Below are 17,335 nucleotides of genomic sequence, written 5' to 3' on the forward strand. Positions count from 1 at the left end.
TAGTAAATATTTTCTGAAAATCCAGACAGAGGAAAAGTAGCAAAGTTAGATAAAAGCAAGAAGGAAAGAGGTGAGATTTTTGCTAAATGTGGGTCTTAAATTTTAAGAGTTTAAGAGTTAATAACATTTAGGTTTTGGGCTGTCTGTCTGTCTGTTTTAAGCTGTTTGTTAGAATTGTACAGAATTTACTCCATATTGTCTGTTGTGGTTGTTCTTTTTGCATCAAGTGCAAGTGGAAAAGAGTTTCTTCTTTTTGATAGAGTTGTACTATGTAGCCCAGGCTGGCCTAGAACTCCTGATCCTCCTGCTTCCACCTCTAGAATATACAATCATGCCTAGCACAGAGAGTGACTTTAATATAGAGCACTCTTCTGGCTCATCTCTGCCAAGAAAAGTGATGGCATACTGTAGAAAAAAAACATGATACCAGCAGGAGAGATTCAGCTTGATTTATGGAAAGAACGTGACAAGGTGCTCAGAACACAGTAAGAGGGTAATGACATCAGCTGATTTCGTCCTCCTCCTCCTCATGGTCACCACCACTTCCACACTTGTCTTAAGTAACACCACCATCACCGTGCTGTATGCTCTTTTAGCTACTAGCTTTGTACCTATAGGTAACTCAGACATCCTAATAGCATTCATGAATGTACTGGGAATGCTGTTCTTCAGTTACCTCTTAGACAAGTTTACCACAGAGGAGTTCTATCTGAAAAAACCTCTTAATCTGTAAGTGTGGACATCTCTTTAATACATTTTGTAAATGTCAACTCTTTTTAAAGATCTTTTTCATTAAATACAAAGGATATCAAATAATACTGGATATTATTGTAGATTTAAAGCTAAACAGAGGAACTGCTTGTGAGTGAAACAAAGAAATCCAAACTCCATAGGAGGGCTAGAAACTAGAGGTTGTGTTTAGAGCTCCACTCTTCTTTATGTGATTACTAAGGACAGTGTTAGAAGCCTAAAGGGAAACCTCATCCTCTCAGTCAACAGTGAGCCACTGGTCATTGCCTTCATGAACACAGATATTTGAATCAACATGTATCTCACCGTAGTTTGCTTTAATCGATTCCAGATATGGAGGCAATGTACAGCCCAGCAAGCCTTGCATGCTTGCGTTTATGTAATGTAGTGGGGTATTATTTTACAGATAAAGATTATAAAACCTAGAAGAAGGGTTCTTTTACTGATTTTGTTAAAAATCTAATGTGTGCTTGGTGATGTTTTTTCCAGTACTGGGAATTGAGCCCTGGCATTTGCACTTACTGCCAAGCACTCTGCCACTGAACTACACTGAAGCCTTCAGATATGTACTTGGATTAATGAGGTTACGTTTAACAAAAATCAGTGTTAAAGTTATACATTCTAAAGCTGCCTCTCTTTTAATTTTAGTATTTGGCATTCCAAAGTCTTGATTTCTTTGAAGAATTCAGGTAGAAAATCCACTTAACATCTTCAGATTTGTAAGGTGATTCAAAAATAGGTTATTAACTGAACATTTCAAAGTAGTTATGTGATATGTATAAGTATATAAATTTCATGAAAACTATGTTAGGCACTGAGCTGTCTCAGTCAGATAGAATGATAGCACCCATGTCTAAAAAGCTGTGTGTCGGTAACCTCAGTGCTGGGAAGGTGTAGACAGGCAGACCTCTGGCAGTTAGCACAGCTTTATCATGAGCTATAGTTTTGGTGAGACCCTGTATCAAAATGCTTGATGCTTGTGGGGGGCCAGAAGAGGGCATCAGATCACCTGGAACTGGAGTTATAGACAATTGTTAGCTACCATGTGGGTTGTAGGAATTGAACCTAGGTCCTTTGGAAAAACAGAAGTGCTCTTAAGCACTGAGTCATCTCTCCAGCCTCCCAAATTCTCTTTTGATACTACCTAAATATTTCCTATATATAAAAATAGGAAGCAAGCCTAAATGTATACACTTTTCCCCAGTCTCTCATTTTATAAGTAAAAAGGTGCATTTATATAGCACTCTACAGCTTTGAGGGAGTTATTATACTCACTATGGTTATAGCTTCTGGGAAATGGCTCAGAATCCATCTGCCTTAATAAACCAACTGGTACAACCCTTTCCCTGTGTGGACTCTTATTTCTCAAGATCACTTGTTTTAATCTCATTTTTAGCTATGTCTTTCTTACATAATTGATTTTCCCACCCTAAGTTTTACTTAGGCTATTTAAAATTTTTTATTGGAGTAATTCTAAACAAAATATATTTAAAGCAACTAGAATTACATTATTTCTTTGAAGGAAGACAGTAAGTAAATGTTATGTTCCTCATTCAAGGGAAGAACAGAAGAAGAGCCTAGAAGGTCACATACACTTAAGGGTGGAGGTCAGCATAGCATTTTGATTGGGAACTGGTAAAATGCTGTTGTAGTAAAGGTGACTGCTGCCAAGCCTGAGGACCTGAGTTCAATGCCTGGGACTCAAAGCTCTCATGAATATTATCTTCTGACCTAGACACTTGAGCACACTCATAATAAATTTAATACAGTATTAAAAATATTTTGATTGGGTTAGAGATTATCTCTGTGGCAGAATGCTTACCAAGGGTGCACAGTACCCTGGTTTCCATCTTTAGTACTGCCTCTGTGTGTGTGAAACAACTTTGATTTAATGCTATATTCAATTAATAATAAAATATATCATAACCCTTATCAAAGAATCAAATGGCAGTAAATCTTCCAGGCTTGTGTTAAAAGTATCAGGTTCTCACACCCATAGAACATTTTCTATTTCAAATGAACACCTATGAAAGAATTAAGCTAATCTTATATGAAGAAAAGACAGATTTGAATATCTGGAATTCATTTGGACAGAAAAATCTAGCTTACATAACAACTGACATGTGCATCTTTTAAATTCTAGAGTGACATTAACTCTTCTTTTGGGTCAGCTCTCATACTCTTAAGCCACTCAATATTCCAGATTTACTTATTAGCATAATCCTTCAACTATTAAGTCAGCTAAGAAAACAAACAAGCAAACCTGGAAATCACTATGCAGATGGGGCTGGCCTTATGGTGATGATCCTCCTTTATCAGATAGTCTCCTGAAAGCTGAGATTAAAGTCACTGAGATGTTTAGTGGTCAAGAGCACTGGCTGATCTTCCCAAGAATCTGAGTTCAAGTCCCAGCAAGCATACTGCTACTCAGAGCTGTCTATAGCACTGGTTCCTAGGCTCTTCTGGCCTCCTTACACAACAGCAGACCATGTGGTGCACAAACATGCAGGCAGGCAGAACACCGTCACATAAGATAAGATGCGACCTGCCACCACACAAGCTACTTTAGTATTTCTAAAAATCTGAAGGCTCACTGTAAATAACTACTTTATCTTTCTTTATTCTTATTGCTTAACTCTGATTTAATCTTTACTCTGGGACTAGAGGCTAAAAATAGTTCCCAAGCTTGGGTAGTTTCAGTGATTTTCCAGTTTAGAGCCTTACCTTCTTTCCTCCTTTCTTTTTTCCCTTCATTTTTTTTTTAAAGCAACGAGACTTTTATTTTTTAACTTGAACTCATTTTAGACTTACAGAAATGTTGCAAAAGTAGTACACAGAACTTCCATTTACTCCTCACCCAGCCTCCTTTATTAGTATTTTATATAATAATAATTATAAAAGCTAATAAATTAACATAAAATAATTTTACATAAAAATATAAATAACACTTAGTAATCTTAAAGATATTACTCAAATTTTATGGTGTCCATTAGGTCCTTTCCTGCTCAAGACCCATCCAGAGCCCCACACAGTATTTTGTTATTTCTCTTTAGTCTCCTTTCATCTGGAAGAGACCTTTAGTCATTCTTCACAACATCGGTGTTTTCAAATACTGACTGGTTATTTTGCTGAATGTCTCTGAGTTTGGGTCTGTCTGATGATCGGAGATGTCTTCTTGGGAGGAATACCATAAAAAATGTTGTGTCCTTGATGGATCCAGCCATCGGGTTCTCAGTGCTGGCATATCTTGTTATTGATGAGGCTTTCCTGCTTTACTTAGTTGAAGTAAACACTCTGCCTCTAGAAAGCTGCTATCTTTTTTTGTGTGATTAAAAATATCTTAGAAGAGATTATTTGGAAATAATACAAGTCCTGTTTCTCTCTGAGTATCTGCCATTTGCTTTGCTATCTACAGTGGATGTCTTCTGCAGCAATGATGACTATGATGCTTCATGATTTTTCAATTTCCCTTACTCTACATCTGTTGTTTAGAATCCCACTGAAACAAAGCACGGTCCCTTTGCATATAGTATGCTGCAGTGAACTATTTTAGGATAAAAGTATAAATTATACATATATGACTACATAAAATCACACATTCATATATACATTTTTTTGTGTGTATACATACACACATACACATGTAAACTTAGGAAGCAAAGATATTTAATAACCTTTTCAGTGTTGAGAATTGAACCCAGGGCCTTGTGCATGAAAACAAGCATATTGACCTACATCTCTAGCCCTCTGAGTCCTCCTCCCTGACAAGATAAAGTCTTCCTACATAGTCCTGACCGGCTTAGAATTCTTGATCCTCCCGTCTCAGCCTCCTGAGTGCTAGGATTATAGAGTGTACCACCATCTTTAGCTCATGTGAAGTTTTTTTTTTCTTTTGGTAAAGTAGTTTGGACTTTGCTAAACTGCAACAAGAAAAGGGCTATTTGGTTTTTAGTATAGGGAAGAGTTTAGAATTTCTTTATTGATTTAACACAAATTTATTTCCAAAATCATTGTGTTAAAAGTAGGGGATATGGTGGCTAACAGCTAAGCAATGACCCATTCAACTTAAAAAGGCTGATTAAAAACTAACAAATAACAAACACTGAAGTTGACAAATATACAATAAGGCTGTTTTCTCATACTGGTATCCTGAATGTAGAAGAAATCTGGGTCATTGTTAATTTTAGAAGACAAAGTCCCAAGAGACATGAAAACATTATTTATAGGTTACTTGCTGCTTGACTTGGATCACATTTGTCCTCAAGTGTTCTCTTTGAGAATATTCACACTAATTAAACTTCGTGCCATTGCCTTGTCCATAATTCCCCCTCTCTCTTTACCCTGCCTTTTTTGTATATATCTAACATATCCATATTATTTTTAATTTGTTTAATGTTACCAGATTGCCAAAATGATGGTTGCTATTGCTGATAGCTTTAACAGTTGCAATACCACTTCCAAGAACCAAAATCACTTGACATTTTCCTTATGTAGCACAGGAATGGCAAGAACAACATTGAGTTCTTTCTTACATAAGAATTCTTTTTGGGGGAAAAAACCCCCAAGCTTTTGTGTCTCTATGACACATCTTAAAAGTAGTTAGTTTCCCTAATTAGCTTATTTCATATTCATTATCTTCTTTTTGTGTGTGTGTTTGTGTTAGCTGCTTTTTAAAAGAACTTTAAATTGTTTACATACATTACATCCTGACCACAGTTTCTTCTACCTCCACTCCTTCCAGCCAACCCCTCCCCAAAACCTCGTCTTTCCCTAGATCTATTCCTTATCCATGGCATAACAAAGTACAATAAGACGAGGCATAAACCCTCTTATCAAGGTAGAACTAGGTAAACCAGTAGGAGGAAAAGGGTCCCAAGCACAGGAAAAAAAGAGTCAGCTCCCAATCCTGCTGACTCTTTGTTTTTATTAGGGGTCCCACAAAAATACCAAGCTATACAACCATGACGGATATGCAGAGGACAGTTCAGACCCATATAGGGTCTGTGCTTGTTGCTTTAGTCTCTATGAATCCCTATAAGCCCTGCTTAGTTGATTCTCTGGGCCATGTTCTAGTGGTGTCCTTGACCCTTCTGACTTCTAGAATCCTTCCTCCCCCTTTTCTTGGGGTTCCCTTGGCTTTACCTAGTGTCTGGCTGTGGGTCTCTGTATCTGCTTCTAACATTAGAAATCATTTCATTGACTTTATTTTTTAGCCAGTCAAATTTGGTTCTATGCTGGGTCCTGGCCATCCACGCAGTGATAGGCCTCAAGTCAGATCAATCATTGGTTGGCCACTCCTGCATGTTCTGTGCTACACTGCACCAGCACATCTTGTATGCAGGATGCATTGTAAGTTGAAGTTTTTGTGGCTGTGTTGATGTGCCAGTCCCACTGTTAGGAGCCTTACAGGGCAGGAGAGATGGCTCAGTTCTTAAGAGCACTGGCTGCTCTGATAGAGGATCAGGGTTCAGTTCCTAGATCCACATAGTGGCTTGCCTGTGACCCTAGTTCCAGGGGATCCAGAATTATCTTAATTTAAAGACTTAACATTGGCATGGTAAGAACTGCTAACCATATAGAAAACTTTTTGTTTTTGAAAAATGGTAGCTAACAAAAATCACTGAAAGGTGAAACTTCATCATAATTTCTTTTTGTGAAGGGACATTCAAAGACTGATAGAATTTCCAAAAGAATGTTCAGCAAAGATCCTTCTTTTCACTAGAAGAGCAGCAGTGGTTAAAGGTGCAGGGTCCTGAGCACCTGTTCCATCTTTTATGGAATAAAGACAAATGACAGGCTCTGACTCTTAGCTCTGTTATCTATTAAGAGCATAGCTCTGGAAAAAGTTATGGAAATTAACATTTTCTCACGTATAAAATGGAGATAATAATGACTACCATATAAGGTTAAGATACAATGAAGCAAAGAAAACAGAATCCTAAATAATCCAGAGTCCTTACACTTATTACAACTTTGTAAACAGAAGTCAATGTGTTTCTGTTCTGTTAATTATCCTATTAATTCTACATAGTATGTACTCATTCTATTCTCTATCTGGAAAACCCACTTTCATTCTAGGTGAGTTTATACATACAAGAAAGGTTCTCAATGAATCTCTGTGCCTCTCCACTGATTATGTTCAGAAGACACCACAATGCTAACTGGAGAAACAACTGGCAGATGCTGATTGAGCAAAATCTGTTAAAGTACAAAGGACTGTTTCAAAGTTCTGACCAGTTAACCCTTCAGTGCCCTCCACTAATTAGCTCAAGAAGCAGCAAGAAAACTATGAAATACTAGTAGTAATTACTGATATAGAGGAACTAATACCAAGTATTCTCAAATCAAGAGGCTCTTGATATATAAAACAACAACAACAAAAAAAAATACTGACTTGAGAATCTCATTTGAAAGTCAGATGCCCACTCACTGGTTTGTCATGGTGAGAAAGAAGCTAGACTGCTGGCATCTGCTCTGTGCTCCCATAGCACAAGCTTCTATGGCCAAACTGTAATGTGTCATAATTGCTAATATTCATGTGTCAACCAGGAGCAATTTCTTATACAAAGGTTAGCATAAATTAAACATGCTGCATCCTTACATAAAAATGTATTTGTAAGCTGCTCTTAGGATGCTAAAATTTAAAAAATATTTTTAAAGTAAATATAAATAGTCACCAGCTTCCAACTTAAACAATATTTAACTTTTTGAATATAAACATAAACATCAAGTTTAAGGGGAAACTTTCTGTATAATGTTTAATTAAAAATTAAAAACATCCCATCTCAAGGCATAAACAAACTTACTTATATTTTGTTTAAAGCTGACATAATCATGACATTTAGAATGTGATCACTCCTTAAGAAGGAAAACTAGTCATTAATATTTTACTTAATATACTTAAACTTTTCAAATATAAAAAATAAATATATTGGGATTTCTTTCCTTGGTGGAAGAGGAATTAAGATGCAGCAAAGCAAAGAGATAGAATATCTTTTATTTTCTTAGCACCATCTGATGTATTATATACTTATTTGAGTACTGCCCTTCTCCCATCATGAGAATGTAGGCTATACAATGCAGAGATCATTTGTGTTGTGTGACTTGGTCCTGGGTTACTGAACACGGGCTTCAAGCAAACATTCTAAATGAGTAACAATATAATGCTAGAATCTCATCAACATTTATCTATTTCTTTATTTAAATTATTCTAAAGAACAGGTTGGACAGCATATTTAGAAGAAAGCAGAGATGTCTTCTACAGTCACAATGAGTTAATAACAAACACGAGGGAAGTCTGGGTCTGTTCTGGAAGCCTGTTTGTGCACGGGCTTAAGGTACTAACAGCAATGATTGACATCGACTCTGAGAAGCCCTCCTGTCTCAGCCCCCTAAGTGCTGAGATTAAGAGCCAAGGTGCCTTGTTTAGAATAGATTTTTATGAGAAAATTTGAAGCTGGTAATATTATAGACCATCTGTAAAACTTCAGAGAAGCACAAGAATCACAAGTACTAGGTACTCTGGAGGATGAAGGAAAGAAAGGGGACCTAGACCAGAATTTCCTACCCAGGTGACTACCTCCCCAGCATCCACAGAAAAGAGATGTATATTGACTAGAAACATTGAGAGAATTTAAACTTTGGAATACCAAACACAGGGCAAAGTAGAGGTTGCGTAAAGATTTGAAAACAAGGGCATTCAGCATTGTCTACTGAAACCCCAGTCATATTCTGCCCAGCACTAGAATGCTGGCATTCAGTATCTATATTTTCCAGGTAAAAGGCTGGAGAATTCTTTGAATTAAGGATGTGAACAATTTAAAAAAGAAATCCCCTAAAACATACAGGCAGTGACATCTGGGTATTTCCAATAAGGGATGGATCATCTAAAGGCCCTTTGTATACTCAAACTTGTCCATGTGAGATTTCTCTCTTCCTTCCCCTCCCCCATCTCATGCACTCCCCACAACCACATGCGAGGGTAGGGGGTAAGAAAACAGGCAGAGAGAAAGCTAGAGGAATAAAATTTAAAAATGCTTTATAAACAAGGGAGTAACTGCAAAAAAAGAAAGAGCTATTTGATATTAAAAAACTATGATAGTCACAAAAAAGATTTGTTTACTGAAAGGGTTAGAAGATAATGTTGGTGAACTCTTATCAAAAGGGCCTGGAGATACACAGCTTCCTGGGGGTGATGGGTTGGGTAAAGAAGTCAACTGTTTGTTCTGAACACGATTTGCTTTCCTATGTGCATATGTTACTTTGAAAATGATAGGAAATTTAAATAAAAAATATTATGGATGATATGGTATTACAGGAGCTCTGAGCCAGTAATAAAATTATTGTTTATTTATACCATGACTTTGGCTAAACTAAAGCCTTTATTTACTCACTAGAAGACTTTGCTTCTAAGTTTTGAAGATTCTAATCCTATCAGAGTATTTTTTTTAAAAGAACAACAACAACAACAACAGAAAACCCCAAAAGAGCAAAAAGAAACTTTTCTTCATGCTCTCATGAATACCTATACAAACTTTTGGTCTCTTTGCCAAGAGTCTCCCTGTCTTTGCTTTGGTGCTAAAACGGAACTCGTAGGCCCTCAACTTGGGAATCCTGTTGTACCTGTGAGGCAAGTCTTCGCATGGCTTCCTCCTGCCGCCTGCGCATTTCTGGAGTTCCTGGGCAGCTTCCACTGGTAATAGATGAATGGGCTGAAGGTGCTTGGGTGAGTGGTAGCTCTCTGTTGGCATCCACATCTGAATTAAAAAGATTCGATGTTTAAGCAGAAAATCATAACACTCTAGACCAGTGGGTCTCAACCCTTTAATATAGCTCCTCCTCTTGTGGTGATCCCCAACTACAACACTATTTTTGTTGTCACTTCATAACTGTAATTTTCTACTGTTATTATGAATCATAATATAAATATCAGTTTTCTGATTGTCTTAGGTGATCCCTGTGTAAGGATTGTTTGACCCTCAAAGGGGCCGTGATCCACAGGTTGAGAACCACTGCTCTATAGACTAAAGAAATATTAAATTGCATTTTGTTCTGTGACCTAGCAATTCCATTTCTGACTAAATAACCCAAGTGAAGTAAAAAACCACATGTCTAAATAGAAACATATCACTGTCCAGAAGAGCATGACTTATAACAGAAAGTAAAAGCAAGTCAGATGTCTATCACTTAATGAATGGGTGAAATGTGCTATCTCCATACAATGGACTGCTACTTGATAATGAAAGAAAATGAGATATACACACATGCTACAACACAGATGATAGCACACCAGCTCCCAACATTTCAAGTATGTGTTTCTATTTATATAAAACGCTCAGATAGAGAAATCCATATTGATAGGTAAGGTAGGGGCTTTCTGGGGCAGAAAATAGGGAGTCTGAAGGAAAGCAGGGATTTACTATTGAGAGACAAAAGTTTCTTTTAGTGGGGTCGATGTTCTAAAATTAAGTTATGGTGACTGTGATACAACCTTTCAATGTATTAAAAATGCATAGCTGATCATTTTACTTTGAGAGCAAGCATTGAGAGATTATATATACAGTATTGGTTCACATGGAACTTAAAGCAATTGTCTCTGCTTCCACTCCCTGTGTCCTGGGATTACAGGCATGAGATATGATGCTCATATTAAATTTATTTGTTTATTTATTTACTCATTTATTTAAGGCTAATTCCTATTTTGTTGCTCAGATTGGTCTCTATTCTTTCTTGATCTTCCTGCTCTGCCGCCGGTGTGCTGGGATTACAGATGTACACTATACACAGCTTGGAATTGAGCATTTTAAGTGAGTAAATTAAGATAAAAAAATAGAAAAGAATCAACTTTAAAATTTTAACTGTTTTGAAATTTTTAAATTTAAAAATTTAAAAGTGGCAAGACCTATCTTTGTATTGAACCGAGTTCTGAGTCACAGAACTAATATACAAGGGCTGTCTGAAACATGGTGATGCATTTATGCTGCCACTGAAAAATACACGGAGGCCAAGTTTCAAGGGTGTAATAAAGTTTTAGAAAATGGAAAATGCATTCATTATCTATTAGAGATGATAGATCCTAACAGGTAAGAGAATATTTAAAAACAGGCACACATACACAAAAGCAAAAACTTATTTCAAGTTATTGGACAAACAACAGCTATCAAAAAGAAGGAATAGAAGAAAGTAGTCATCACTTAATTTTGTACCAGTAAAAATAAAGTGAGATTTCTTCCATTTACCTGTGATGGAGTAGATTTCTTGGTCATACTGTAATAATTGCAAGGATGAGGGTGCAGAGATGGCAGTGAGGCAGGTCTGAAGAAATGTGTGACACTTTGAGTTGACTTAAAGTTTAGTGACTACTACATATGCTTGTTTACTCTTGTCCATGGATCTATGCTCCTTTGCTTGGAATTTGATTTCTGAGTAATTACTGTGTAAATACTCTGTCTTCTGGCTACTCTCTTTTGGAAAGGCCCTCCTTTTTGTCTGAGTGGCTTACTTTCTGTTTGCCATTCAGAGAACAGAAGAAATAGAAGTTAAGAGATAAGCACAAGTCAGTGTATTCAACAAACTAGCAAAATAGACTTCTGAAAGGAGCAGAGCAGGGATCACTTAACTGAGCAGCTGTGTGGAGGTTTGGCAGCTGCTGACAAATGTCAAATTCAGGTAACTACATCAGGACCTCCAGTGATGAAAATACAGTCACTTACCATACCAGTCTACCTGTAACGGGTACAATAATACCTGAGTTATAGAACAGGTCTATTTTCACAAAATGTTTTTGTTCTTTGTGTGTGTTGGGGGGGGGTGATGAAGGAAGAGAATGATGGGAGAGTCATATCTGTGAAAGTAGGCGGAAAGCAGGATGACAGGTTAGTGTCTGCCTTCACAGTTTTTCTCTACCTTCTAAGGGAAATGACAAGGAGGGGGCACGCTGTGGAGCTGACTGTGGGGGAAGGAGAGCTATGCAGTAAAGGACTGCAGCCTAAACTGCTCACATCGTTTGCAGCAGTACTGCTCAGTGTGGAGAAGAAGGAACAACAGATGATACACAGAGATAAGTTAAAAAACAAAAAACAAAAAACAAAGCTCTGCAACTTTGCAGTTTTTCATTATTACAACTATATCATGGTATCATTGCCCGAGGGTTCAGAAAACCAGTGGGATTCTAAATAAACCTACTCAAGTTTAATGTACGTTAATCGGTAGAAAAGTAGGCCAAACCTCTGACCTTATTCCTTAACCAAAGAACTTCTACTGCTTCAGGCAGTATTTGTAGTGTTGGCTCATATAGTAACAGATTCACGCTGAAGAATAACTTGTAGACTGGAGAGATGGGTAGGAGGTTAAGGGTCTTGTTGTTCTGACAAAGGACTCAGGACTGAGGACCCATGACCCAGGATCAGTTCCTAGCACCCACATGGCAGTTCACAACCATCTGTAACTCTAGTTCAAGGGGATATGATGTACTTATCTGAAATTAGTGGGTACCAAGCACAGATGTGGTACATATACATACATGTAGGCAAAACACAAATTATATATATATATTTGTAAAATACATATATATATTTTTGTAAAAAAAAAAGAAAAGAAAAAAATAGCTTGCATCCTGTTAGTAAAATATCCTTGACTTTTCTTTAAGAAACACAGGTTTGTTGAGGATGGCAGAGGCAGAGGTAGTTTGACCACCGACAGATTATAGTGAAAAATTTGCACAAGGCAATGCTGGTTCTTTGCAGCTCTGACAGACAGTGCTGTCTATTCTATCTTTTCCTATTCCTTTTTCTAGTCTCAGAAGTTAACTAAAGGGCCAGATCTAAGAACCAACAATGGAGATTATCTTATAAGTGGAAAGTGTTTCATTGTTTTCAGAGATTCCCAAGAGATAAAAGGCAACAGTATTAGAGAATTATAACCAACTACATCTGGAAAAATCTGCTTTGAGAGCATATATACTATTTTCAATTTATTTTTTGCTCCCCAAGGCTTATGTGCAGACCTCAGATACTTTGCTTTTAGACAAAACAACTACCCTTGGCTTTGGGATTTAGCTTCTGTCAGGAATGATCCTGCCACTACTATCTTCCACACTGATACACTGAGGAGTCAAAGAAAGTGTGAGCCAGTGTTTTCTTTCTGGCATACCCAAACAGCTTAACTCCTGGACTACTCAGATAAGCAGTAGTATGGCTTGATAGTTAAGCATTTGAAAGAAAATACTGGAATAGGTGTGAAAATTCACTGCAAACCATAAAGGCATGTTCTTTGAGTCAACATCTCAGCACAGAAGCTATTTTAAGACTCGTCTTCTTCATTATCACCTTCACTTGTTCTATAAAGACTGAACTCCCTTTCAGGCATGTAGAACAAGTACTGTCACCGAGCTACATCCTTATCCCTAAAGCTGTTCTCAACAATCAGCTAGTCACACGTTCTTTTGCCGACAATAAAACTGAGATCCAAAGAATTAATGCAAATTTAAGGTTACAAAGTGCCATATGGTCAATTTACATGCTGTGGCACAATCTCAAGTTCTTGGTTCTCACAAGACTATGCCTATGTTTACTTTAGAAGCACTTCATTTAGGAACATGAGCAAGGTACTCTTAAAATGAGAGTTCACTATATAATTGCACTCAGTAAGTTTTCTTTTTAGACACCAGCTCCTTTTATACATTAGGTATTCTTAAGTACACCATCATTTCTTTGATATAGAACCTGCTAAGCAACTTCAAAAGGAAGATGTTTGGATGATATTCAGTGAGTTCCTGTCAGGTTTCCAGACCCTGAGATTACCACAGTCTCACACAAATCATTTCTAGTGGTTGTTGTATGAAATGTGTGGTGGGCTATGTTACTAATTTAATTTGGACCTTCCTTTTCTGTTCTCCTAAGATCATCAAGGAGAGGCAGACTGGTTTATACAGGAAGAACTCTTACACACATCCATTTATTTTCTTTCCTCTAATAAGTTTTACTATAAGAAATTTAGTCTAGGAACAGCTTTTGAAACCAGGCTGTGCCGGGCGGTGGTGGTGCACACCTTTAATCCCAGTACTTGGGATGCAGAGGCAGGCGGATTTCTGAGTTCGAGGCCAGCCTGGTCTACAGAGTGAGTTCCAGGACAGCCAAGGCTACACAGAGAAACCCTGTCTCAAAAAACCAAAAAAGAAACCAGGCTGCTTTGCTTCCCTATTTATGGGCTGTAAAAACCCTGGGAGTCTTGGATCACTTACCTGTGAAATGAAGACAACAGGATCCACCACACTGAGTTGATAAATGACTGAATAAATTAGTATTTATAAAGCACTTAAAGACTATGTGACATATAATACTATGTGAGTGTTTTACTAACAAGTTATCAAGACCGCAGTGATGACTGACCATTGAGCTTGTGGTGAAAAGAGACCGACTACATAGGAAAACTTTACAACTTTCTACAAGAAAGTAGAAAGAAACCTTCCAAGATACAGCCAAGCTCGGGTTTAAGCTGTGTGGCACTGAGATTAGTTGCAAAGAAAGGAAGGCCACAGACTGTGTTGTCATTTAACAAGAAGTAAGCACAGGCTGAATAACATCTGACAGTGATGGGAACAAATGACTCTACAGGAATTGCTGGAGTCACTATCCAAAAGACAGATCAGCCACATAGCCAACAGGTATGCATCAAATTTATTCCATAAAGAGGCTATGCTTCTCGTGACTGTTGGATGTGTGGGTTAGATATACACAGAGTATTAGGATGTTTCTCTGCACCATGGTCCTCACATAGTTCAGGCTTCACAGAATAGGAATAAAAGCATATGTGGCCTAATATAAAAATGTCAGAAAATATTTTAGGGACACAAAACAGGCAGGTTTGTTTGTTTGTAAGAAGGGATACGTACGTTTGGGGGAAGCGTGTGGGCTGTCAGAGGCGATCTGTCTCATCCGTGTACCATGGCAGCTGAGGGCCACCAGTCTGGAGATGATGGCAGTTTTGCCGAACCCAATGTTTCCCACAATCACTACTCCTTGGTTCACGCTGGCATTGGAACTCTGAAGCTGAGCATCGATCTCATGGAATACCCAATCTCGACCAACAAATACTGACTCTGTGGTAATGCTGGGCACTTCAAAGAGTAGGGGCTTCAGGGAGATGTCTGGAGGTCTGTAAGGTGCAAAGCGAACTAGAAGGAACAACAAGAGATAACAGAACTTAGTTTACACAGTCGTCACTGAGAGAAACAGGGGAAAGACGGTTTAAGACTGTTAGAGCTACAGAATGATGGTATTTGGGATTTTCAGGAAAAACAAACAATGCAGGTATGCTAGAGCCATCAGACACCACAGAGGGCAGAGTACACAGACACAAAATAAAAAAACACAAATGACTCATTCACAGAAGTAAGAAAATCAGGACAGTGTTATAAAATTGTTAAACAACAGGAATGTCCCCCACACCAGCGATCAGCAGGGATGCAAGAGAAGTGGAAGGGTTCTAAAGAATGCTTCTGGACCCAGGGAGATAAATCTCGTAATGCTGGATGTGAGGAAAGGGAGGTAAGCCGTCAGGAGAGACTGGGCTACCACTGAACAACCTGATAACTCCTTACTAACCATTAAGTACATTTAATATTTAATAACCAATATAGTTGAAGCAGAATGTAACTTGAAAATTAGTCTCATAGAAAAGCAATGCAAAGTAAATAGGCTTGCTTAGTTCTTAAAAAAAAGAAAAGAACAGTAAGCCCCTTAGAATATGATACTTTGTTTTTAATATAACATATAGTGCACTAATCCTGTTATGCTTGTCATATTTACTTATTACATATGGATGTATGAATATATATACATGATGTGTTCAAGTCTTTGTCTTTTAAAAGGCAAAAGACTTATGCATTGTTTTTAATTATGCTCTTAATTTGAAGTATGATATACAAACATCTATTTTTCCTTTCTCCGAAGTTAATAACTTATTACTCCGACAGTTTAAATTATCACTAATATGATATACTTATTTAATGTTACTTATATTGGGTCCATTTCAGAGTCACAGAGTTTGTTCTACTTAAGTCTGTTTCTGTGTTCATGCTAAACTGATTTCATTGCTACATATTATGTGATAATAAAGCCTACCATTATTTTTTTTAGATTAAAAAATAAAGCTCCAAAAATAATTCCAGAACTAATCTGAAGATTATCTCAAGAAGCTTTGTTCATTCCATTTATTTAGTTACAACTGCAACCCAGGAATATTCCATTCAAAAATTTCACCAGAATAGATTTTATTTTTAGTATTAAAGATACTTATATGCATGTGCTCCTGCACGAGTTTATGCACCACATGTATACAGGTGCCCTCCCTCGGAGGCCAGAAGGTGTTAGAGCTCTGAGAGTTGCAGTTAACAGCAGTTGTGTGCTGCCTGAGGTGAGTGCTGGGACATGAACCTGAGTCCTCTGCAAACACAGGAAACATTGTTAACTACTGGGCCATTTCTCCAGCTCCAGTCTATTTGTTATTAATATAATCATAATATATCTTCATAAGCAGAGATACAGAAGATTATACATTATATATCTGAAAATGATGTTTAAATTTCAGTGTTATCTAAAAAACACTAGATAAAGGCTGGGGAGGTGGCTTTAGTGGTCTCAGTTTTAGTGGTAGAATTATTGTCCAACTTGTAGGCAAATAAATAGTAATACTTATTAAATGCCACTTTGACCTTCAGATTCTGTTAAAGAAATTTAAAGAAATAATTCAGATCACACACACAATCACATTCTTGGTTATATGTATGATGTCAGATTATATAGATATTAAAATATTAAATAATGCAAAATTTGCAAAATTATGAAAGTATATATTTATAATATAAAATAGAATACATGTTATTATTACATTTAAAGTACATCCAATGGAAGATAACATACACAACAAAACATGGTCAATGGCATCTTTGATATAATTTTCTAAAATTAACTTTTCTATATGAATTCTAATTATATTAAAAAGAACTAAGGCTTGGGAGATGAAGCTATCAAGGTGCCTGCTACACAAGATGAGGACCTTAGTTTGGATCTGGAGAACCCAGGTAGAAGTCGGGTGCTATGGCATGCTTTTATAACCCTGGAGCTAAGGAAAAGAGGCAACTGAATCCCTGAAGCTAACTGGTTAGCTGGTTTAGACAAACAGATGAACTCTACATTCAGTGAGAGATCTTGCTTAAAACTGAACAAAGCACGTGGGAGAGTGTACTTGAGGAAGACAGGTGATATTGACTTCTTACTCCCACATGAACAGGGACACTCATACACTCCAAACACAGACACTTTAAAAAAGCATAAACCTGAAATGCAATCTTACAGGTAGGCAGAGTAAGAGAATATTTTATGATTTCTTTCATTATGGGATATTGAAACTCAATCAACCAACCAAATGCACAGTTAATTGAACAAGCAAATTTATACTTTTGGGTAATTTTCTCCTGTAATCATTATGTATACATATGAAAAATATATATATTTACTAGGACTTTGAAATTTTTATGATTTTTAGCTACAAATTGCATATCTCTAATCAAAAATAGAAATTTGAA

At 37.1% G+C, this 17,335-nt stretch overlaps 1 protein-coding gene across 11 annotated transcripts in view; it reads right to left on the minus strand.

The window, feature by feature from the left end:
• Nucleotides 1–17,335, minus strand: part of Tanc2 (tetratricopeptide repeat, ankyrin repeat and coiled-coil containing 2) — a 296,480-nt gene that overhangs the window by 69,784 nt on the left and 209,361 nt on the right. For all 11 annotated transcript variants that reach the window (XM_076935618.1, XM_076935617.1, XM_076935616.1 and 8 more), the window contains 2 exons: nt 14,642–14,923; nt 9,373–9,506 (listed from right to left, as the gene is read on the minus strand). In XM_076935618.1, coding sequence (XP_076791733.1) covers nt 9,373–9,506; nt 14,642–14,923 — 416 coding nt within the window. The remainder of the gene's footprint in view (nt 1–9,372; nt 9,507–14,641; nt 14,924–17,335) is intronic.

Source organism: Arvicanthis niloticus, chromosome 6 (genome assembly GCF_011762505.2).
Source record: "Arvicanthis niloticus isolate mArvNil1 chromosome 6, mArvNil1.pat.X, whole genome shotgun sequence".
Taxonomy (NCBI): Eukaryota; Metazoa; Chordata; class Mammalia; order Rodentia; family Muridae; genus Arvicanthis; species Arvicanthis niloticus.